General features: G+C 35.9%; 1 protein-coding gene across 1 annotated transcript in view; it reads left to right on the forward strand.

Annotated features, from left to right (window-relative positions):
* The window catches only part of LRP1B (LDL receptor related protein 1B), a 1,867,078-nt gene that overhangs the window by 1,212,305 nt on the left and 628,285 nt on the right, over positions 1 to 26,488 (forward strand). Inside the window, exon 32 of the mRNA XM_061135390.1 lies at positions 401 to 550. Within this exon, the coding sequence (XP_060991373.1) occupies positions 401 to 550 (150 nt within the window). The remainder of the gene's footprint in view (positions 1 to 400; positions 551 to 26,488) is intronic.

Here is a 26,488-nt window from a genome sequence, read left to right on the forward strand (position 1 = left end):
ATTAAAGCTTTCTGAGACAAAGCAGTATAATGAAGAAAGAAAACACTCAATTTAGAATTAGAAACCTTAAAATGTCTGGAATGTCCACTTACCCACTGTGGCCTCAAATAGATTTCTTGACTGTTTTAGGTATTGTTTTCCTTATCTGTAAAATGAAGCAATCATTCCTCTTAAAGTCACAAGATTGTTGTGATAATCAACAGAGATAACCATTGTGTTATAATAGTGTATTTTTTGACTAATAGTTAAAACAGTATGTGAATCTCCCTGTTAGCCAGATCATATTTTTAAAGACAAAAATCTGAGCTTGCAACTTATTCTTTCCTCAAAATCCAGTGCTAGGTGAATATTACAGTTTAAGTGGCTACCATTATGGTTAAGTTGTATCATTTAATTACAGGTCTATCAATAGACTATGTGGAAAACAAGCTTTATTGGATCAGTTCAGGAAATGGAACCATAAATAGATGCAACCTGGATGGCAGTAATTTAGAAGTAATAGAGACAATGAAAGAAGAATTAACAAAAGCTACAGCCCTAACTATCATGGGTAAGTACAATGGTTCTATATCTCGGATGCTTGTATTGATTGGGTTTAATTAATTATGACCTATTAAAAGCTTAAAAAATTACTGCTCCATTAACACTAGAAGCACATTCAAGTTGCACATTTCTAAGAGAATTTTTCTTTTCTTTTTTTCTTAACCTTACCAAACAAACTTATAAGATTATCCAGTTCAGAGACTATTAGCAATACTAACTTCACTGTTATTGATTCTTGGCTTATTATTATTATTATTATTGATATTATTTTAACGATTATTTTCCATATTCTAGTATAATATTCTAAAGTGCAATGGCCATGAGTATTTGTCAAAATAAAGTAAAATCTTATATCTGCTTATAAAGGATAGCTTGATATACACAGATAAGAAACAAGGCCACAGTATCATTGACTAATGATTTAAATTAGTCTTTCATGAAAATGCTTTATACATACACAAAAACACAAGGATTATACCTGACAAGTTGTTATTTTAGAGTAGAAATTTATTTAAAATTGTCTCATAAAGCAATAAGAAAGTAAGATTAGTTTGTATTACCTGACTTTACTGAATTAAGAAGAAAAAAATGATTTTTGTGTATTTGTACATAGTTTAAATCACCTGAGTAAAAACGGAAGAGTTTAAATTCTGAAAATGGTTTGATAAACTGCAACAATTCTCAAATTAACATCTACTATATGTTTTCAAAAACTGAATTCCAATAAACTTCATGAAATCAAGCCACTGGCAAATAATATAGCCAAGGAACCTAATAAGTAGAGGAAGCATGTTAAAAATATGTCATAACATTTCAAGGGATGTCACTGACTTTCAGTGAATGTATATACATATCACATACTTTATGTACTATAAAAATCATTGCCTTATAGAAAAATGTAGGCTTTATAAAAATTTATTTCTGCTAACATGATTGCTACCAACCCTGCTGTGAGTAGGAAATGAATACTAAACTTACAGAACTCAATGCTATGAACAAAATCTCAAGAAATGGAGCAGTTGTCCATTTTAGCAAGAAAAAAACTAGTTTTGTTTTCTGCTAAAAAGTAAAGAAAAAACTTGGATGAAATCATTATGTATATATTGGGTCAGTGGTGTGCATCTTACATGACATCAGTGCCATTTGGGAACCAACCTGGAGTAAATTAACTTTTTTTTTTAACAAGTGAATGGTTATATATGTGTACCTCCCCCTGTCACCATAATTTGATTAACCCTGGAAGTTAAAAAATGAATTTAAAAAAAAACCTATTAATATCTATATTGTCAGTGCATCAACTAGATATATCAAAATTTGAGGACTTAAAGGACATCACCAAAGAGAAGCAGATGAGCAATGTCTACTCTCTGAACTTCCCTATCTTGTCTTTGAATTTGCCCTTCTGTTGAGAGTCCCCTTTCTTCATTCAGAGCCTCCCTACTCTTTTTCTTTGGGTCTGGTATAAAGGGTGATGATCTGCTTCCTGCTGAGACTGAATAGTATAGTCATATAAAAAAGGCAATAAAAAAGAAAAAAAAAAAAAAAAGAAAGAAACTTACCACTATCCAGGGTATTGCTGATGATTAAAGCTACAAATGTTTACAAAGAAATTTGCCTACAGTAATTTTGAAGTTACACATTCAGGAACAAAAAAATAATTATTAATATGTTGTGACTGGTTATATGCCAGCTCCTCAGACTACTTAGGTGATATATGGTAAGTAACTTAAAGTTTGTATTTCACTAAGATTTAGGAGTGGTTTTCCTAAAATTGAGTTAATAATCTCTTTGGACACATTTTTCAGTTTTTTAAATCTCAAATATTATATCTTGTAAGTCTTTGGGGTCCCCAAGTTTACTTGGAATGGTATATACAAAATAAACTGAAAAGAGCTTTGAAATATTAAATCAAGTAAAATAGTAGGGCATTAGATTAAAAGAAAGGAATTATTTGATGAGTCAACAAGTGCAAGACCCAAAGACCAAAACTGCTACATCTGAGTCTCCCAAATATGTTGATACTTCTTTCAAGAGGTAGAATTTAACTCCTCTCCGGTTGATTGTGGGTTGGACTTAGTTGCTCACGTCTAATGAATAAAATAAGGTTGATATGATGGTGTGTGACTTTGGAGATGAGATCATAAAAAGCATGAGCCTTCCTCCTTTTCTTCTCTCTTGTGGGTCACTAACTCTGGGCAAAGCCAGGGGACATGTCATGAGGCCCCACAGGCAGCCCTCTGGAGAAGTTCATATAGCAAGGAACTGAGACCTCTAGCCAACAGCCATATGAGGGAGTCTTCTTGAAGCCCTTAGCACAGTCAAGATTTCAGCTGACTACATCCAAAGCCAATGTATTACAGCGACCTCAGGAGAGATTCCAACCAGCACCAGCCACTCACAGAGTGGCTCCCAGATTCCAGATCCACAGAAACCATGTGAGAAAATAAATGTTTACTGTTTTAACCCCTAAGCTTTGGGGTTAACTTGTTACACAGCAATAGATAGCTAATTCATATGTTTTTCCATCCATAGAGCTCGTTCATTTATGAACAGATTCACAGACTCAAATACTTATTTGAGAGAGGCAAGTTATGAATAACAGGTGTAGTAAAAACACAGTAGCACAACATGTTGTAAGTAACAACTGAGTCTAGGCTTCAATATCTAGACTTACTTGAGAATGGCAGGAAGTGTGATAAAACTGGAGAGAGCTAATGGACCACTTGAGGTAGAACACCTCTCAGGTCCACTAACTGTTGCCATAAGGAAGGTTAACCAAGTTGTGCCAGATCTTTCATTTTTCACAAGAAGCAAGAAATCCATGATTTTTTGGATATCGCAATCTTTAATGTTAGTCCATAATCACATTAAAAAAAAATACCATGCAGGCCAACATACTGTTTAAGCTAATTGTGAAGGATAATACTGTATAAGCCAAAAAACTAACTACCAAATAATAACAAAAATATTACTATAATAATCCTCTATGTGCTTAATTCAACTCAGAGACACCAGTTAGTTGCCATCTCTGGTTCCATTATTCTTTTTTTTTTCCCCCCCATTAATTTAAACATGTAATACCCATACATCTTTGAGATTTTATATAATTTTTAATTTTATATTGGAGTATAGCCAATTAATAATTTTTGATAGTTTCAAGTGGACAGCAGAGGGACTCAGCCATACATTATACATGTATCCATTCTTCCCCAAATTCTCCTCCCACTCAGGCTGCCACATACTATTGTGCAGAGTTCCCTGTGCTATAAGTAGGTCATTGTTGGTTATCCATTTTAAATATAGCAGTGTATACTTGTCAGTCCCAAACTCCCTAACTATCCTATCCCCAATCTTTTCCCCCTGGTAACCATAAGTTCATTCTGTAGGTCTGTCAGTCTGTTTTGTAAATAAGTTCAATTTTTATCATTTCTTTTCAGATTCCACATATAATTGATATCAGCGTATATTTTCTTCCTGTCTGACTTATGTCACTAAGTATGAAATCTCTAGGTCCATCCATGTTGCTGCAAATGGCATTATTTCATTCTTTTAAATGGCTGAGTTAACATTCCATTGTATATATGTACCACACCTTCTTTCTGTCATCTTTTATATTGAAGACATTGAATTGTTGAGTGAAGAGGATGAAATTAAGACAGCTAGTGCCCATCAGTACTGTTAGAGAGGACTTGTCGAAAAAAAATAATAACCTGGTAGAGCTGATTTAATTTACAGGGGAGAAAGGGTTCCTCTTCTAATGAACAGGACTTACGATTTCCTACAAACCTTTCATCTTTCATGGTCTTATTCAACCAGACTTTGTATTTTGCCTGAGGCACATATAGATAAAAAACATGAGTGTGAGGTCAACCTGTTATTTGAGTTACTTCACTGTTGACAAGGAAATGTAACTTCTGGATGTGGAATTTATTTCCTAATAGCAGTGGATATTCATTTCCATTAATTCTTTCAACAAATAATTATTAGTGCCTACCATATAGCAGGCACTGTTATATATGGTAGTAAGACTCCTGACTTCATCAAAGTTGCAGAAAAGCAGGGAAGGCAGACAATAAGTAAGGTAGAAAACCCACAGAATTATAGGTAACTGTTACAGGCAAACAAACAAACAAACAAAAAATCAGGGTAAAGAGCTATAAAAGTATATGAGTAAGAACAAAAATATAGGTTTTAGGCTGAATGTCCAAGAAGAGTGGAGGAATGCCATATGAACCAACAAAAACTGTTTTAGATGTTATTTGGTTTTCAACTTTTATGTTATGTTTTAAAATCTTTATTTTGAAAAAAGATCTTTTTAAAGAATTTAATTATATCAAATCTTCATGGGTGAGTCTGATAATTTACCAGGTCAGACATCTTTAAAGTTGGCCATGGTTCAAATGCAATGTTGTTTGTGATTCACTTTTTCTCCAGTGAGTCTGAAATGATTTACACGTTGTGTACAATGGCTGTTTGATGAGGACTTCTATTACCTTTTGCTCTGGACTAAATGTTTGCATTCCCCCTAATTTATATGTTGAAGCCCTAATATGAAGGTATTAAGAGGGAGCCTTTGGGAAGTAACTAGGTCATGACTTTAGAGCTCCCAGGATTAGTGTCCTTCAAAGAGACCAGAGAGCTAGACTCATTATCTCTCTCAACAGTGTGAGAATACAGCAAGAAAGTGCTGGCATCCTGATCTTGGACTTCCAGCCTCTAGAACTGTTATTTAAGTTACCTCTATATGTTATTTAAGTTACCCAATCTATAGTATTTGTTAAAGCAGCCAAACTCATAAAATGCTTTTTCAGTTACCAAGTATAAGTTGACCTAGCCTGGAACTTTGAACATCAAATTATTTCCCATTTTAAAAAATGACTTTGTTGATTGTCTTTTCCTAAATGTCAGAGCTAACAAATAAAAAGGGCTTCCCAGGTGGCACAACAGTAAAGAATCCCTCTGCCAGTGCAGGAGATGCAAGAGAGGCAGCTTCAATCTCTGGGTCAGGAAGGTCTCTTAGAGGAGGATATGACAGCCCCCTCTAATATTCTTGCCTGGAGAATCCCATGGACAGAGGAGCTTGGTGAGCTACAGTCTATAGGATTGAAAAGAGTCGGATGTGACTGAGCATACATGTACACAACAAATATAATAGTTTTTGCTTTCAAATACAATAGCTAATAGCTCTAAAATTATGTCTACTTCTTATTTTTCTTAGATAATTTTTCTCACTATTTAACAGTAATTTTTAAAAGAATTTTCTTTTATAAATATACTTCAGTTTCATGATATAAGTTTACTCTAAAACATTTTCTACATGATTTTCAAGTGGGTTATGTTTCCAAATAGTGTATAGTCAGCTATGTTATATTCAACTATTGATTAGCTAGTTTTCAGATATAGAACTTTTTTGTTTGTTTTTATTCACCCCTTTCTCATAGTTTTTGGCATTTTCATGATCATTAGTGTCTGCAGGAGACAGTGAGGTAACCACAAATTAATCAAGTTCCTATTCACTCTTAAGTGCCTCTATGAGGAGAAGGAGGTTAAAACTATTGATTAAAATTAGAGTTAGTGACTTATTTATGGATTATATTTAACATACTATTCATCGTTACTGACAGCATATGCAGTTTGAGAGCAGACTGCGTATATTGTATCCACACTGAAGAGAAAGTTAGAAAAATCAGTTCATGGATTTAAAGGAAAATACACAAGTAAAACAAATGTACTGCCAGAAATAGGCTTAGTAATATTTGTAGAAAATTAAGAGGGAATTCAGGAACTATCAGGATGCTAACTTAGCTGTATTTCATACTTTCAGGGTGAGTCAGGAAAGACCTGGGACAAATGGACAGATTTAAAATAGAAGTGAGGCTGTTCTGTGTTTAGTCGCTTAGTCATGTCCAACTCTTTACAGCCCCATGGACTGTAGGGTTGTGAAGAGGCTCCTCTTTAGGCTCCTCTCTCCATGGGGATTCTCTAGGCAAGAATATTGGAGTGGGTTGCCATGCCCTCCTCCAGGGGATTTTCCCAACCCAGGGATCGAACCCAAGTCTCCTGCATTGCAGGCAGATTCTTTACCATCTGAGCCACCAGGGAAGCCCTAAAAGTGAGGACATAGGAATTATTCAAGCAAACTTGACAAAACTTGACAAAATTTGCATGTCTGAATAGAAAATCCTTGATATTTTTGGATTTAATGGTCAGCATCTTATTCAGTCATAGGTGTTATTTATACAGTCCATTCAAACATGTCATGTAGTAATTTGTCAAGTTTTGCTTGGGCAAGAGTTTGAGTCCTGGACACTACCAGAGGTGTGAGTTTGAATTTAAACTTCCACCCCATGTGCACACTCAGTGAGCTTTTTATTCATTAGCTCATATGTTACTCCATTGCATATATAGCATTCCCATTAGATTCAAGCATACATCTACTTTTTTAGTTTCATTTTGTGGTACAATATGACCTTTGGAAATTGGATTTACCACGGTATTTATAGATAGGAATTCCAAAGTTAACACAGCAAATTCTTCTTGAATGTCAAGGAGTGTGTATGTGTGTGTGTATGTGTTACTAAAGAGCCTGTCTGCCAGTGCAGGAGATGTAAGACATGAGGATCCAATTCCCGAATCAGGAAGACTCCTTGGAGGAGGGCATGGCAACCTACTCCAGTATTCTTGTCTGGAGAATCACATGGACAGAGCAGTCTAGAGGGCTACAGTCCACAGGGTCACATGGATTCGGACATGACTGAAGTGACTTACCACGCATGTGCACGTGCATGCATGAGCGCATGCACACACATACACACACACACACACACACACACACACACATATTAGTAGCCTTCTTTATGTGGTTAAATCAGACAATTTTTTTTCAAATATTTGTTTATTTATTTGGTTGCACCAGGTCTAAGTTGCAGCATGTGGGATCCAATCCCCTGACCAGGGATCCAACCCGGGCCCCTTGCATTGGGAGTGCAGTCTTAACCACTGGACCACCAGGGAAACTCTAAATCATAGACTTTCAGAATTAAATGTTACCTTGTGTATAGTCCGTGGGGTCTCAAAGAGTTGGACACAGCTGCATGACTTTCACTTTCACTTGTGTGTGTTCTAAGTCGTGTTAGTCGTGTCTGACTCTTTGCGACCCTATCGACTATAGTTTGTCAGGTTTCTCTGTCCATTGGGACTCTCCAGGCAAGAATACTGGAGTGGGTTGCCATTTCCTCCTCCAGGGGATCTTCCCAGGGATTGAACCCCCCTCTCTTATGTTTCCTGCATTGGCAGGTAGGTTATTTACCACTAGCGTCACCTGGGAGGCCCTTCGAGATCATTAAAGTTACTTTGTCAATTGAAGAAATGTACTTTAGATTCCTGTTCATAGTATTCACTAACCAGCAGTGGACATGGGACAACTACTGAATTCTATTCTTAATTTTCTATTCTGCAAAAATATGAGTTTTGACCATATGATCTACAAAATTTTTAAAGTGTGTATGATTTTATCACCAACAGATTAACCCAGGGTGCAGGAAATTGTTTAAAATAAACCATTATCTAAGTTGAAGTATACAGCAGAAGCAATAAAAATTGTGGCTAAAAATAAAATTAATAGTAAAGTTATGTTAAATCACAATTCATATTAATCTTTTAGAAGTTGGGCAAGATTATTCAATTTGACTTTTAGTTGAGAATTTGGTGGATGTTTACAACCTAGGATTGCTTAAATTACTTGTTTTAAAATAGGCTTCTACTTTTTATAAATACCTAAGTAACTATCTTCAACAACCATCTGATTCTTAGCATCACTTGAATAAATTGGCAAACTTATCTTTATAATAAAAGAAACTTTGAATAACAGAAAAGGCAAAATAAATAAGTAAATAAAGCTACACATTTTCTGTGGATACTTAAATCCTCTCTGTTGAAGTTTTCAGTGCTACCAACTACAGTTGAAATATATTATTGATCTGTTTCAAGTAGCAATTTGCAGGAATAAGCTTAATATGTAAATATTAGAAGGACATTGAATTTGGCAACTGTTAGGATCGATCAGGGAGGAGAAAAAGGATCCTCTTCAGCGAGGAGAGTGAATTTTCACTCTCTTATCAGAAACAAACTTAGTCCTGTAGTGCATAAAATGTTAGCTTCTCTCAATTTGGTTATGAACACTTTTATTTTAAGCCAATGTTAACAAAATAATCATTTGCCCTTTAGGGAACCCTTGAAAGACTTTACTAAATGTAGCCCTTAAGGACATCTGTTCATAGTTTCCAGAAGTTCACTTTACAAAATCAAAGTCATCATAATAGGTGCTGTGAAAATTCCCAGTGCATGGATAGTTTGCCATGGGAAATCAAGGCTGTCAGATTAAATGCTTGCAGAACCAGCTGAATAACAGAGAAGGACATATCTATTTGCTTGAAAATACAGTGTTAATATTGTTGGGGATTAAATGATTTGAGTGTTCCCACTGGAGCTTCTACAGCAAAGCATAATCATCTAGTCTCTTTGCTGACTGAAAAAAAAAAAACAAACCACTAAGCTTAATGGCAAAAATATTAGGCTCTACCTATACTAACACTTCGGTTTGCATTGCTAATTTCTCAATGATATACATTCATTATTTGATTCTGTATTCTTTTCAGAATCATAATTTGGTGTAAAGATGTGTTAGAATTTTTTAAAAATAAAGCATAATCTAGCCTTCAGTTTGCATACTTGTAAATTTCCTCAGATCTAAAATATACTCTATAAATAATAATAGAAATGTAAAAAATGTATGCACAATAAACAATCAAGTAAAACTGGTGCACAGAAATCATCAAAACATTTTTTTTTTCTACTTTACTTCCTGAGATGAATTATTATAGCAAACTGTCATGGCATCTACGAAACATGATAAATGATAGCAAGTGACAGGCTGTGAGTCTGGTGCATTTAGTCTTGTTAAGATCCTTAGAGCACTTGCAGATTCACACTGAAATTAGTCTGAAAGGATTCTATGTTACATTCTTATGACAAGGTGGTAGGTCTGATAACTTGCAAATTCTTGACTTTAAGAGTCTACCTTAAGAAGTCATTTCCTCTGTTTTGTGCAAGGCAAGTCCACTTCACATGTCAAGGGCAATTTTTTCCTTTTTTTTTTTTTTTTTATCAAAGCTTACTGAATATTTCTCTCTGTCTGAATGTGAAAAGAAGACGAAACTTAGTTCCAAGGGGTTCTCACTATTTATGAGTTTCTTTCCCCACCTGTGGCTGATCCTTAGATTGCCAGGTTTCCTTTTATATATGATAGCTCTGCCCCTTTATTTGTTTTCCTTTCAGAATCTAGTTAGATACTCACTAACATTTTATTTAGGCTACTACAACTCTTTCACTTCTTTCCACTCTTCATATCTCTGGTCCCCAAGCTATTAAGACCTGCAACGTTCACACCTGCTGTGGCACCCCCTCCCCGGGTCATAATATTTCAGAGGCTGGAATAAGCACTCAGAACTTACTCTGAAATGGTCGTTTTTTTCTCCTTTTCATTCACCAGAAGCTGTTTGTGACGACATTATTAGTTTTACGTTATGTGTGCTGTGTCTCTTCAGTCATATCCAACTCTTTGCACACCCTATGGACTTGTAGCCCCCTGGTCTCCTCTGTCCATGGGATTCTCCAGGCATGAATACTGGAGTGTGTTGTCATGCCCTCTTCCAGGGGATCTTCCTGACCCAAGGATCAAACCTGTGTTTCTGATGTCTCCTGCATTGACAGGCTGGTTCTTTATTGCTAGTGCCACCTTATAGATAAAAGAAATTTAAGGTCAATAAGTTTTGTTAAAACCCAAAACATTATCCATCCCACCTTATAGATAAACAAACAGGGTCAAGAAGATTTGTGAAAACCCAATCCTCTGAGACTCAAGCTGAGAGATCCTGACTCATGTTGAGTGCTGTTTCCACTGCCAGGAAAAGCCTTCCCTGTCCTAACTCTGCTTTTCATTCAGTCCTCCCCTACCCCTAAGTTGCAATGCATCAAGGCAAACTGTTCTCCTGTATCTGATCTTGGCCTATTTCTATTTGTCTTGTTCTTTGACTGCCTTCCATATTTATCAGCCACCCTAATGGGTGACATGGAGAAGGAAATGGCAACAACCCACTCCAGTATTCTTGCCTGGAGAATCCCATGGATGGAGGAGCCTGGCAGGCTACAGTCCCTCCAAAGTCTACTTCATCTATTGTCGTTCCCTCGCTAAGTGGTGTCAGACTTTTTGTGACTCCATGGACTGAAGTACCCAGGGTCCTCTGTCCTCCACTATCTTGGAGTTTGCGCAAACTCATGTCCATTGAGTTGATGATGCTATCTAACCAGCTCATCCTTTGTTGTCCCCTTATCCTCCTGCCCTTCTTCTTTAATCTTCGCCTGCATTTAGGGTCTTTTCCAGAGAGTCAGCTCTTCATAACAGGTGGCCAAAATATTGGGGCTTCAGCATCAGTCCTCCCAATGGATATTCAGGGTTTATTTCCTTTAGGATTCACTTCAAGTCCTACTTTAATTATATCTCAGTGATTTAAAATTTTTCCCTCCTCAGAGCCCCATTGTATTTTTCAGAGGTAATGGAATTTTGTCTTTCCTAATGAGTTAACATGTCTCATTTCTCCATAATTTGGGACCAAATTTTATTCATATATGCATCATTCATGACACAACAAGATGCTTTGCACTGAGTACATTCATTAAGTAGCAGTAAAATGTATGAATAAATAAAACAATGACCATATACACACCAAACTTGTGCCACAGAAATGAAAATATATTTTCAATCAAAGCAGGCAAATATTTATGCAGAATGGTCACAACCATAAATATAATATACAATTTAAATATATATTGAAATAAATGTGAAAAGAAAACACTTTCAAATATAAGGGTTTGAATTGAAACGGGAAGAAAATGAATAACGTAAGCATGTAAACATAATCATTTCTGACACATACTCTAATATACATATGTATGTAGAAAAGCAAGGAAAGAAGTGCTGTATTGAATAATGCTTGTTGTCAAGGGAACTAAACAGCTTGATGGAAGAAGAAGAAGAAGAAGAAATTATCTCAAAGCACACACAAGTGATAAGTTCTAGAACAAACAAAACAAAAACTTTAGCTCTTAAAGGTAGTCTCTCACAGCTGGGCCTAACCAGCATTATTCTCTTTAATGATAGTAATTGATGGTCTAAATAAATAAAGCATTCTAGTATTTAATTTACAAATTGTAACTCATGCAATTCTCACAGCAGTCCCCTGAGAAAGAGACCATTAACACTGCTTACTCCAGAGCTCCCAGCCGAGGTTCAGTAGCCTAAATTAACCACTCACTGTTACCTGGTTAGTAAATAGTGTAGCAAGCTTTCTAATCCATGATTCTTCATCTTTAATGTGCTTGTGTTTCCTCCAGAAACTTGTCTTGTAGCTATAGTTAACTAGGATATATGTGCACTGATACGTATGTAAGAATATACTTTGCAGTAGTACTTGTAATTAGAAAAGTCTGGGGGAAGAAACCTTCATGTATATTGTAAAGGACTTTAAAATGAATCATGAAATGTTCGTATAAAATGAAATATTATGCAGCTATTAAAATGAAGTAAATCTATATGTTGATTTGAACTACTCTCTAGAATACATTTTTAATTGAAAATAATTACATTAAAAAAGCTATACAGAATGCTCCAATTTTTTTCACATGTATGCATTTATTTTCCCAGGTGGCACTATTGGTAAAGAACCCACCTGCCAAATGTAACAGACATAAGGGACACAGGTTCAGTCCCTCAGTGGGGAAGATCCCCTGGAGGAGGGCATGGCAACTAACTCCATTATTCTTGCCTGGAGAATCTCAAGGACAGGGGAGCCTCATGGCCCCTAGTCCATAGGGTCACAAAGAGTCAGGCACAACTGAAGCTACTTAGCATGCAGACACACACACATGCATTTATTTTAAAAATTTAGATATATTTTTTAAATCATGTGCTTTTTATGCTTCACTGTTTATCTCAGTAAATATTGTTCAGAGAGCATCTACTGTCTAAATTTACACATTAGTGCTTATAGATGCAGCAACCATGCAAAAGAGATATTGAAACTGCAGTGTTGCCTCTGAAAATAATGTGGGTGGCTCAAGGTCAAAGCTAGATCTCTAACATAATTCTGTCTACCTCCAGAGTTTTATTTCTTCTCACTATGCCAGTGATTCTCAAACCCAAGGTGATTTTGTCTACCAGGGAACATTTGTCAGTGTCGGAAAACACTGAGGTCACAGCTGCTGATAAGAAAGGGTTTCCACTAACATTCTGCGCTGTGTTTAGTCGCTCAGTTGTGTCCAACTCTTTGTGACCCCGTGGACTACAACCCACCAGGCTCCTCTGTCCATGCGGATTCTCCAGGCAGGAATACTGGAGTGAGTTACCATGCCCTGCTCCAGGTGGTATTCCCAACCTAGGGATTGAACCCAGGTCTCCCACATGGCAGGCGGATTCTTCACCACTTGAGCCACCAGGGAAGTGGGGTGAAAACCAGGAATATTAGTAAGCAACCTACAAGACTCAGTAGAATCCTCCATGACAAGGAACTGTTTGGCCCAAAATGTCAATAGAGCTGAATTTCAGAAACTTGCTCATACCAAAAAGACTCCTGATCCTCAGAGAACAAGCACCTGTACAAAACCTGATATTGTGACTGTAGGCCTGTTATCACAGTTTTTGATTAAAATAGAAAGTCTTTAAAATATATGAATAAAACCAAACACTTGGTGTTTGTAAGAGCTGCTGGTATGAAATTGTCTTGAAGAGAAAGATAGGGATAGATGGCAGAGAAAGGAGGGGATATATAGTTCTTTCATGTTTTCTTTCTTGCTTTTAAATGTAACTTAATGAAAAAGAATCAAGATTTGCTTCTCTTATGTTTCTGTTTATACTTATATCATAATACAGAGAGCGTGCTTATCTGTCCCAATTTTGATTCATTTACCAATTCAACCTTTTATCAAGTGACTCTTTTGAGCTGGGCACCATGTAAATGCTAGGTAAACAGCAGGGCATGCAGCATGTAACAATTCCATTACTAAAGGGTCAGTATTCCTAGTGTGGGAAAATAGTGTACCCTTGACACTTCAACAACATGGATTTGATCTGCATGGATCCACTTATACAGAGATTTTTTTCCCCACAGTAAATGCTACAGTATTTACTGCAATAGATATGCATTTGGTTGAGATCTTGGATGCAGATAAAGATGGAGAACATAGTCAGAAAGCTCACTATAAGTTATACTTAGATTTTCAACTTGCAGGAGGGTGCAGTGCTTCTAACTCCTGAGTTTTCCAAGGGTCAGCTATAAAAGCAAATACTCAAGTAAAATAAAGTTTGTCAGGTGGTAAAAGACACTAATAGAGAAAATTCAACCCAGGCATAAGAACAGGGAATGCAGAGTTGATTTGGGAGAAAGGAACCAGAAAAATCACAATTTTATGTGTAGAGGTCACAGCAAGTTTTCAATGGGAAATGGCAGCTGAGCAAGAATCTGTAGGAAGTAAAGGAGTGAGTCATTCAGGTACTTGGGGGAAGAACATTTGAGGGAGACAGAGAAAACAGGAAATTCAAATTTACTATGGATCATATTTTCAAATACTTTTTGCTTTTAGGTGAGTTTTTGTTTTTATTTATTTATTTACTTTTTGCTTGTTTTAATGCTCTAGGTATTCACCTCACTTTCCTCCTCAGTGGAACTTTTGCTATGCTATGTTTAAAAAATTCCTGATATGTGTGTGTAATTCTAATGCTGCCATTAAACTAATCTAGTAAAATAGAATATATAGTTAATTTATGCATATGAGCTAAAAGTAATCATCTACATTAACTTTATTTCTCTAAAGGGAAGCTTTTAGTTTGCGTGTGTTGAAATTCTTAATGATGATGAAATTAGTTCTGCCCCATGTGTTTTGCTTTATTTCCAATTTATTTTATACAAAGTTGCTATTAATGATTATGCATTTTAATAAGAAAGAAGAGAAACTTCTAGTAAATATGATTATTTCAAGCTGTTATGGTTAATGTTTATAGAAATAACTATAAATCAGTCACATGAAGAAATTAATTATAGTTATTTAGAACAAACTTAACTTTGTAGAACTTATAGTTTGTTGCTTTAATTTCAAATGTTCTAAAATTAAAAGCTTGAATATTTATATGTTTATAAAATTGTATCATGCCAATGAAAATTATCTCAATTTAGAAAAATTATTATCATATTTTTTAAAGAAAGCTTGAGTTTTTTTGAGAGATTAAAATCTAGACACCAGAGTATGCCTTTATAAAATATTACTCAGTAGAAAATATTCATAACATTTGTGAAACATGGAATATAATGCTTGAGAATGATTATTTTAATGAAGAATTTTTAAAACAGTTCAGAAAAAATATCTATTTTTCAGTTCTATCACAAGGTTTGAAAAAAAATGTTAATTCTCTTAGGTATATAAATGATCATCAGTGCAATTATAATAGATATTTATATAATGAGTATTGTCATGTCTATACCTGAATTATGTAAGCATGTTCTACTTCAGAAAATACAGATGATGAAAAGCTGGCCAAATAGCATATTATTTAAAAAGATTTAAATGATATTTACTTCAAAATCATATTTACAGCCACTTTTTCAGTAAAAGATGCAGTGATTTAATTATTATATTCCATTTCTCTCTGTAATTCAATATATACAACCAGTCTATTTTAAATGTACTATAATTATGCTAAGTATTTTAAGTGATTCTGCTTTCAAATCATACTTTTTCAAAAGGGATAATTTATTTTTTAGTGTACAGTGAACAGTGTCACTTAGTTCAAAGAACTTCGAATACACCACCTAAATTTTCTAAGTCATCAGTCTTTTAATTGCCTTAATACTATTCATTAAAGTAACAGTAATATATGAAATATATCCAGGCAATTTGCCCAGTACTAAGTATAGCACATAGTTGTCTTCTCTAAGTACTCCAACTACCATTAATGAAAACTAATAGCCCATCAAAATTTTCATTAAAAGTACTGTGAGAAATCTCCAAAGGACTATATGTGATTTTATTCCAGCAATTTTTGTCACCTTAAATTGCTGTGTTCCAATATGTTACTCTTCTTAATGCTAATTACCTTACAGAATGGATAAATACTACAATTCCAAAGTACATCAAGTACTATTTTTTTAACTAGATTATAATTAGTGATCAGAGAATGGTTTCATTAACATAAATGGAATAATTAAATCATCTCAGCTTTATTGTACTTAAAAGCACTCAATAGTGACTTTTTCTCTTTTTGTAAACTACTAAAGGTTAACTTTTTTGGACTCATTTTCAGTAAAATTATATTGTTCATGTTCATGGCATTAAAATAAGAATAAATTTGAAAATGTATAATTCTTTGGAGTAGAGATGTAACTATTTTATGTTGCCCCATGTCTCCCTTCATGTAAAAATAAGAAACAGTAAATGTTTAGAGTGGACAGATTTAGTATGCTTTAGATTTATGATAGAATTTGAGTTAATATAATTATAGCAACATTTTAGTTAGAGGTAGAAAATGAATCAAGAGAATTAGAGAGTTCATTCCAAAAGTCTGCCCATATTCTGTAGGTATTATCTGATGTTGGAACATAGAAAATAACTTGGACTCATGTCATGATCTGGTGAGCATTATTCATTTAAACTGAGGCTAAACAATCAGCCCTGAGTCCTTTTACTACAGTAATCCTGCTTATCCTTGGAGAACACGTTCCAAGACCACCAGTGGACGCCTGAAACTGAGGATAGTACCAACTCCTATACACAATATAGTAATATTGAATAGCACTAAAATTTTCCCTATGATAAAGTTTAATTTATAAATTAGGCACAGAAAGAGATTAACCATAGTAACTAAAGTAGAACAATTATAAAAATACATTGTAAAGTTATATGAATGTGATCTCTGTTTCTTAAAATTGAACACGAAGTCTGACTGCTCACTGATCAAAAGCCAATAAAGAAGCAAGGTTGGTGGAAAGGAAAAGTGCTTTATTTTGCATGCCAGCAATGGCAGGGAGTTGGGGTGGGTGGCTTCTATCCAAAGGCCAAGTCACCTCCACTGACAATTGGTGGACAAGAGCTTTTATTGCTGGAGGGAGTGGGTTACTTGCAGAAACAGCACACTCAGCTCTGACAGCCATCTTGAAATTGGTCATGCAGTGGTCTGACCTGTGTTATTGTAAGCACAGTTAATCTTTAGTTTTAAGGTCAGTTTTTTTTTTTTCCCCCAGTTCCTTGAGGTCAGTTCTCTGCATTGTGTCATGGCTACAGGCTGGTCATCATGTAGTTAACATCTTCCACTTGGTGGGGGCTTCAGCATCTATAAGACAGCTCACAGGATATGGCTCAGAATTTTATCTACAACCCATGAAAAGGAACTAAAGGTCCTTGACTTTGCTTGGTGACTAAACTATGATTGTTTTGTCCTATTTGACAGATTTCATTTGCTTCAGCATTTTCTTACTTCTCTGATTATGCTTTAGCTAAAGTTTTTCTACAAGGCAAGGGCATGAGGGGGGCAAGGACCGTAGGGTCCTGTTCCATTTCACTGTGAGATGATAAAGTGACTGTGTGATGAGATGAGGTGATGTGAATGGATAGGTGGTATGAGACAGCATTAAGCTACTATTGATCTTCTGACTGTCCAGAAGGAGGATCATCTGCTTAGGATAATCCTAGATCACTGAGCCATGACAAGATGGATGTCATGAAAAAGATGTTGACAGTTAGGCTCTCCAGCCAAGATAGAGCAGTACTAGGCAGGATTTCATCATGCTACTCAGTCCAGTGTGCAATGTAAAACTTAAGAACTCTTTATTTCTTGAATTTTTCATATAATAGTTTCAGATCTTGGTTGACCTTAGGTAACTAAAACCATGGATATTGAAACCTCAGTTAAGGGAAAGCAAGCAAAAGTGTTAGTTGCTCAGAAATGTCCAATTCTGTGACCCAGTGGACTATAGCCCACCAGGCTCTTCTGTCCATGGTATTCTCCAGGCAAATATAGAGTGGGTTGCCATTTTCTTCTCCAGGGGATCTTCCTGACCCTGCAGTAAAATCTGAGTCTACTGCACTGCAGGCAGATTCTTTATCATCTGAGCCACCGGGGAACCCTCTGATAAAGGAGGATTATTGTATTTGACAGTTTGGTTCAATCCAAATTAGACTTTGATGGAAGTCATCTGATCATAGAGGATTTTGAGAGGTCATATGTACCTAGATGTAGGTAAATTAAAAAAAAAAAAAACAATTTGTACTTGAGTATCAAGATACAAATTTCTGTTTTTTTTTCCTTTTTCATAATCAATTATCAGTAAAAGTTGAAATAAATGTCTATACCAATTTAATTTTAATTAGTAGTGTTCCATATTGAAATTATAACCATTCAAGGAATACCTTTAAAAAAGCAACCATAAAGCATCTACACCTTTAAAAAAATCTCATGATTTTTTTTAAATTGTAAGTATCATTGTTAAGTATAATTGTTGTATATATGTATACTGATTTATTACAGATGAACAGTACTCAAAAGGCAGGTGATGAGACTATTTTGTGTTGAATTGACTCATAATGAGATTATGTGTGGGAAGAAAAAGATTCTGTTACCTTGGAATAGAGATTAAGAGCTTTGCAAGAGATCTCTTGGCTCACTGGAATAGTGAGACATGAATAATATTTGTGCCATACTAAGGACTACTAAGATTTCACTTTGGAAGAACATTTTTGGTTTTGAAAAAAAATGAATCTCACCTCATCATCTGTAATATTGCCTTCATAGAGACTAAATTATGGATACTTATTAAGTTGAAATACTTATATTCCCATTTGATGAACAGTAGAATACATAAAAGTTACATAGTTACAGAACATAGCCATAACATATGCTCTCGGGAAAATTTCAAAATTATTTAACCATATGCTACCACTTGAAAATTTATCTAGACATCCCCCCCGCCTTGAAATATGTTTTTCTTTTTTGAAATACTCAATATACCTCCAGTTTATTTCCATGTAAGTTAAATCTAAGCATTCGTGTATTTTTTTTCTATTATGATATTTTGCCACCTATATTTTTCATAGGGAATTCTAATTGTGAGATACCTAGTCAGAGCTGGAAAATACTTGGTGTAGAATGACAAAAATCACATCTCCTGTTCACCTTACCACTCTTTCTTCTTAAAAAGTCTTATATCAATAAGCTTACTGTTTTACTTTAAATCCCCAATTTAATGAGAACTGTTTTGTGTCGTGCTCAGTTGCTAAGCAATGTCTGACTCTTGCAATCCCATGGACTGCAGTTCACCAGGTTTCTCATCCGTTGGATTTTCTAGGCAAGAATACTAGAGTGAGTTGCCATTTCCTCTTCCAGGGGATTTTCCCAACCCAGGGACCAAACCCCTGTCTCCTGTATCCCCTACATTGGCTGGCGGGTTCTTTACCATTGAGCCACTGAAGAAGCCCCAATGAGAGCTATATGTACTAGCAAATTCACAGTTGCATTCTTTATTCAGGAACATTATATTGTGATTTAGTTCTCATATACCAAGTCCTTATCTTGTGGATTTCCAGGTATGAAAATGAGAGCACAATGAAGTGATTGCATAGGGATGCTCATCCTGAGATTCTTTATAAAAAGCACATGCTTCTTTGTTTTATGATTCACAATCGAAACATATGATTTAATGTTACAAAATTTAATGAGTTACAAAGTAAAGGATTGTAAAATGATGCTCATTTTACAAACCACAATTTTATTTTTATTTTCTGATTCAAGAGTATCGCTCCAACTGGCAGCTATCCCATCCAATTCAATTGAAAGTCTTGAGTTGCAATGACATAATATTTTGGTAACGTTATTTAAATGGGCAATGCTTCCCTCTGAAATGTGCTATAATGTAGAGGTTTTATGTGCTTTTATTTTCAAATGAATAGATATAGCATGTTAAATTATTTGGGAAAGACAGGATCATGGCAAATGGGAGCACCAAAGATCATTTATTTGTGACAGTATTTATTTTTTAACCTTTTCCCAGTAATATATTTATATTTACACCCACATATACATATTTCTAGTCAGTAAATTTTACAATATTAATTATTTGGCAGTGTCAAGAGTTGGATAGTAACTACAACAACAACATTCATATTTTAATAATAAAGACAGAGCAATAAATTATCCAGGATAGAACAGCCATTTGAAGCAATTTTTGAAATATTGGAACCTTTTAATATACAGTGTGTTCAAATCAGAATGAAATACTAGTTCACTGAATCTCATATGATACTAAAAGAAGAAAACATTGCTCAAGAAGCACACTGTAAAAATGATTTAAATTAATTGAAGTAAAAATTTAATATTAATGCTGATCAGTAAATAATTTAAAAATGAGCAGAATAGGATCATTTAAAGATATAAGTAATATTTGTTAGCAAACTCTATTTTAAAACTTTATTTAGAAAAGTTAAAATTTATGATCTCTTTTGCAAATTATATATAAACTTTTTTCAGTTTTAATTTGTCATAAACATTGATTTCTAGGTCAATAAATATGTCTAGGTCAATAAAATATCATATTTTAGTAGTTTATGTATTTGGCTGCACCAGGTCTTAGTTGAATTATGTGAGTTCGAGTCCCATGACCAGGGATCGAGCTTGGTCTTCCTGAATTGGGAGCAGGAGTTTTAGCCACTGAACCACCAGGGAAGCCTGATAATATCATTTTAACATTTATACACTTTATAAATTATTTATGTACTATATATTTGGGTATTTAAAATGATAGATTTTTTTTTCCACAAAACTGAAAACCAAGATATGAACATAACAATACGGATATATTAAGGACAATGTCTACTGGGATTAATACTTCCTGGGCACTATTCTACATAGAATCTGGTTACCAGGAACAGAGATTTTCATTCTGTCTCAAGTAGGGAAGAAATGTCTCATAAAAATACATATATTCCAAAATGAAACAAAAATTTTAACAAAATCCTGGATTGATAGAATGCCTGTCATACAGACTGGCCTGGAAGGTTAAATGGGTACAAAGCAGTTCTATCGACTTCAGTAGTGAAGTTAATGGATAGTTAGTCCTAAGTGACTCATGGTCCACTATGGCCCCTTCAACTCCATTTCCAAATGAGTAGAAGTTATAAGGGGGATAAAAGTGTATATGTGAAAGTGTTAGTTGCTCAATCATGTCCAACTCTACAACTAACTCCATGTAGCCCGCCAGGCTCCTCTGTCTATGAAACTCTCCAGGCAAGAATACTGGCATGGGTAGCCATTCCCTTTACGAGGGGATCTTCCCAACCCAGTGATCAAACCCCGATCACCTGCATTGCAGACAAATTCTTTACTGGCCGAGTCACCTGGGAAGCCCCAGTATAGTGTAGCAATTTCTCATCTAACCCTTAGTGGTCTATCGACTGAGTAAGGCTTAGATTTTTAGACAGAGCTGACTGCAACTCAGAGCAACAGTTGGCTGAGGCTTCTCTACTTCTTTGTTAACAACTGTGACTAAGACAAGCTCCTCTTTTATCTATATATGTTCAGTTCAGTTCAGTCACTTAGTTGTGTCCGACTCTTTGCGACCCCATGAATTGCAGCATGCCAGGCCTCCCTGTCCATCACCAGCTCCCAAAGTTTACTCAAACTCATGCCCATCGAGTTGGTGATGCCATCCAGCCATCTCATCCTCTGTCATCCCCTTCTCCTCCTGCCCCCAATCCCTCCCAGCATCAGGGTCTTTTCCAATGAGTCAACTCTTCGCATGAGGTGGCCAAAGTACTGGAGTTTCGGCTTCAGCATCAGTCCTTCCAATGCACACCCAGGACTGATCTCCTTCAGGATGGACTGGTTAGTTTTAAGTTCTGAAGAGTCTTCTTTCTCATGAACCTGCTTCATCAGTTTTGTTTTTTCTTCATTTAATTTTTGTTTGGGAAGAGTGTCATTCAGAAAATCAATTTGAAGATCATTACATGACCCTGTATCAAGCAATTCAAACCCACATGCACTGATATTCCTGAAGGCATTGTTTAAACATATACTTTCTTCCTATTCACTCTCTGTGTGTTTAATTTTTTTTTTAATTCCAAACTTCTTTATGTTGAAGTTGCTGGACTTTCTGAAAAGTTCTGATAGTTCTCTTCTTTCTCTAATTTAAGACCTTTAACCACACTGTAAAGGAATTAAATGAAGATCTTGTTTTCCTTGACTATTTTCTCTACATTTGCTTTTATAGGTTGTCTTCTTTAACTAGTTTGGTGGGGCAACAGTAGATTGGCACTGGTCTGTGGAGTGCTAGGTAAAATCACAGCTGTGTCTCCTAGACGTTCCACCTTAAAAATGAAATTGTGGTTTACTTCGAGGAAAGGGAACTCTATACAACTCCACCACTGTTCCCCAGATTCCAGTTCTCAGCTGTCGACTTCCTTCGAGCCATCTCCACCTTCCCTAGCCACCCTCAGAGAGTGTAGAAAGTGCAAGCAGCTGCAGCTATCTACTTACTTTGATTTTTTAAAAATCCTTTATTTTTAAAAATTTAATTAATTTTAATTGTAGGCTTATTACTTTACAATATTGCGGTGGTTTTTGCCATAGATTGACATGAATCAGCCACGGGTGTACATGTGGCTGTACATCCCGAACCCCCCTCCCAGCTCCCTCCCCATCCCATCCCTCTGGGTGGTCCCAGTGTACCGGCTTTGAGTGCCCTGTTTTATGCTTCAACTTGGACTGGTGGTCTATTTCACATATGGTAATATACATGTTTCAGTGCTATTCTCTCAAATCATCCCACCCTTGCCTTTCATTTATTTATTTATTTTTAACTGGAGTATAATTGCTTTATAGCATCGTATTAGTTTCTGCTATATAACAACATGAATCAGCTACATGTCTATATATATCCCCTCCCTCTTGAGTTCACTCCCACTCCCACATCCCTCCCCTCTAGATTGTCACAGAGCAGTGAGCTAAGCCCCTGTGCTATAGAGCATCTTCCCACTAGCTATCTATATGTCAGTGCTACTCTTTCAGTTCTGTGGAGAACAGAGTTGTGATTCCTCTGATGTTTCATTTATCTTCCTATTGTTTGTAATCTCTTAAAGGAACCTAGAACTACTTGCTGAGGATGGTCTTAATTACCGACCTTTAGATAGTCCCTCTTGTAGTCATGCCTCACTGCTTAGTAGAGAGCTGGCCCTCAATCTGAGAGATGGCCCCATTGACCGTGACTGCCATGGGAGGAGCAGCAAAAAATGTCACCCTCGCTGCTTCCAGGGTCACTGATGAAACGGAACATGAAGTTTGAGACGCCATCGCTACTCCAAGAGAAAGTAAAAAGTTGTTTTCCAGTGTCCCGTTTATTCAGGGATATCAAAACAAAAGAAAAAAGAAAAATCTATATAACTGCTCAGGCTCCAGGTGATAATAATTCTAAGTGGTTATTTTTTCAATTCTTTACCTCTTCCTCTCATTCACACACAACCCTCTTACCCAAAGCATGTTCTAAGCATCAACATGACAGAATTGGGGGTATTTCTTATATCAGCTCGTTATTTCTAGAACTAGAATTTTATTAGAATAGTGAGAGTTTATTAATTGTTATATATCTAGATTATATCTTTTCAATATAGAGACACAGGGGTGAAAAAAGGTAGCTTCAGTCCCTATCTTCATGAACTTGCACTTAGCTGACATAGACAGTAAATGCATAAACATTTGTGAAAATGTCAGATAGGGAAAAGTGGTGTGAAATAAGAGTTTCCATGAAGTCCTTTTCAGGAGGGTGCTATCTGAGCTTACATTTGAATGGCAAGCAAAATCTAGCCTTGTGAAGATGTCTAAGGAAGAGTTTTCTGGGCAGAGAAAACAGCAAATAAAAACTCTTTAAGATCAGAAAGTGCTTGTCAGGTTCTGGCTAACGAGACTGGAGTAACAGGAGCTTCATGCCACAGAAGAGGGTCAAGCGTGACAAGATTCTCAGGGACTTACCTGCTAAAGATTGAAAACTTCAGTAGTCAACAGAAGAGTTAAACAGGAGTTTACATCCTAGTTTGTGTTTTATTAATAAAATGATTACTCAAAGCTGTGTGAAGACTGGGCTGTGGGAGAGGAAAAGAATGGATGCTGGTGAACCTCAAGGGGCTGGCACAGGAGTTCGGGTGAGACTCTGTAACAGCTTGGACTAGCGTGGTAGCAATGTAAGTGGAAGCAGTGGAGATCTTGGAAATACGTAATTTGGAAGTAGGTAACTGGAGTATGTTTTAGAGGTTATGTACAGATATGCTTGAATATAGACTGAGTTTTCTCTCAGTGGTTCTTATAGTGCATCTCAGCATGAACACAAAATCTCAGACTCTTTTAAATAACTTTTTCAGGACTGAGTTCTGTTCCTAATAAATTAGCAGATATATGTCAGTGTATTAGTCAGTGAGGGCTGCCCTACCAAATACTAGACCAGATGGCGTAAACAATAGAAATTTATCTGCTCACCTCTCCAGAGGCTGGAAGAGATCAATGTGTCAGAAGGTTTGGTTTCTCCCCAGGCTTCCTTGGCTTACAGGCATCCACCTTCTCACCACACCCTCCCCTTGTCTTTCCTCTGTGCCCACATCCCTGGTATCTTCTTGTAATGACACCATTCATGTATGGACTGGGGTACCACCGTTATGACCTCATGTAACCTTAGTTACTTCTCTGAAGACCCAATTCCAGATACAGTCACATTGGGGGTTAGGACTTCAATGTCTGGATTTGGGGGAAGACACAACTCAGTCCAACATAGAGAAGGTCATTATCTAACTGAACCCTCTGTAGACCTTGATTAAGCTAAACACCTTAATAAAGGGGAAATGATTCTCTTAAACATTTCTCCTAAACAATGTATATGTAAAAGTCAAACAAAGAATTACATTGTTGTCTTTGAACACTGTTAATCTCCCTTGTTTACAGAAGTTACAAATAGAAATTCAAGTTCTAATATTCTACTTGTGTTAGTCAATCCATCATGCCTGACTCTTTGCAACCCCATGGACTGTGGCCCGCCAGACTCCTCGCTCCACGGGATTCTCCAGGCAAGAATACTGGAGTGAACAGCCATTCCCTTCTCCAGGGATATCTTCCCCATCCAGGGATCAAACCCTGGCTCCTACATTGCAAGAAAATTCTTTATCTGAGCCACCAGGGAAACCCAATATTATACTTATCCTAACTTAATAGGACATTTTATATGTGACTTCAACTTGGTAATCACTTTGGAGTGATTGCCACGGGCAATGAGCATTATTCTTTTCCACCCTCAGGTATTATACTACTAATCTCAACCCACATTCATGTGAATGAATCCAACTAGTGGGATAGGGAAAGAAAATAGTTTTCTTTGCACCATCCTAGACTCTTGGCTGATATCCCATAATAAAAGACAGATTGTGCTGTGTGTGCTTAATTGCTCAGTGGTGTCCAACTCTTTGCAATCCTTTTGGGCTGTAGCCCACCAAGCTCCTCTGTCCCTGGGATTTTTCAGGAAGAATATTGGTATGGGTCAGCATTTCCTCCTCCAGGAGAATTCTGGTCTCCGGCATTGCAGGCAGATTCTTTACTGTCTGAGCCATCAGGGAAACCCAGAAATGCAGTAATTCATCATTAATTATGAAAAAAATTCCATACACTTTTCTATTGACAGTGGATAGAATTTTTTTTTTCTGAATTGCTTGACTATTAAATTAGTATACTCAAATATATTTTAGATTTTGTTGACTCATACTTTTATTCAATGTAGCTACCAATTATTGTCTTTACCATTCAAATCACGTGGCTAATTATTTCGTATATTATATGAGTGTAGTGGAATTTTTCCTTTTACAGATGAGAAGACTAATAATAAGGATTCAAGTATGTTGTTCAAAATCACTCAGAATATGTCATAGCCAGGCATCAAATCATGTTTGTATGACTCCAAACCACTCCCTCGCCCACTGTATACAATGACTCTCAACAAGCCTTAAAAACCATCCATGTACACAATGCATGTAATTGGCATTGGGGGATTCCCAGCTGGTGCAGTGGTAAAGAATATGCCTGCCAGTGCAGGAGATGTGAGAGACACGGTTCAATCTCTGGGTCAAGAAGATCTCTTGGAGAAGGAAATGACAACCACTCTAGTATTCTTGCCTGGAAAATCCCATGGACAGAGGAACCTGGCAGGCTACAGTCTGGGATTGCAAAGAGTCAGACAGATTTTGCAACTGAACCCTCACACATAAAAGGGCTTTGGGATATTTGGGAATCATTGTTTTGAAAAACTATATCAACTCTGTATTATCTTATTTACTGGGGTAATGGAAATCAGGAGAATACAGATAAAACATTGTTCAGATCCAATTTAATACAACTGTGACACAAGATTGATATTTAATTCAAACACATTTCATTAGGATGTTAAATTGTCTGCATGAGGTCAGTGGGTCTTTATCTCTTTCTTCTCCCACTCCTCTTTCTCCTCTTCTGATTTTCTTTTTATTTGCTTTACAATATTGTGCTAATTTCTGCTATATAGCAAAGTGATTAAGTTTTATATATATATATAATTGAATATACATATAATTGAAAATATATATTAAATATATTATTTTCCATTTGGTTTATCATAGGATATTGAATATAGTTCTTGGTGCTACATAGGAGGACCTTGTTGTTCCTCTTCCCTTTTTTTGATGAGAATAATATTTTTCACTACATAAACACTAAATAAATATTTTCACTACAAAAACACTAAATAAATATTTTCACTAAATAAACATTTTTGTTTTCTAAACATTGCAG

This window comes from Dama dama, chromosome 33 (assembly GCF_033118175.1).
Source record: "Dama dama isolate Ldn47 chromosome 33, ASM3311817v1, whole genome shotgun sequence".
NCBI lineage: Eukaryota > Metazoa > Chordata > Mammalia > Artiodactyla > Cervidae > Dama > Dama dama.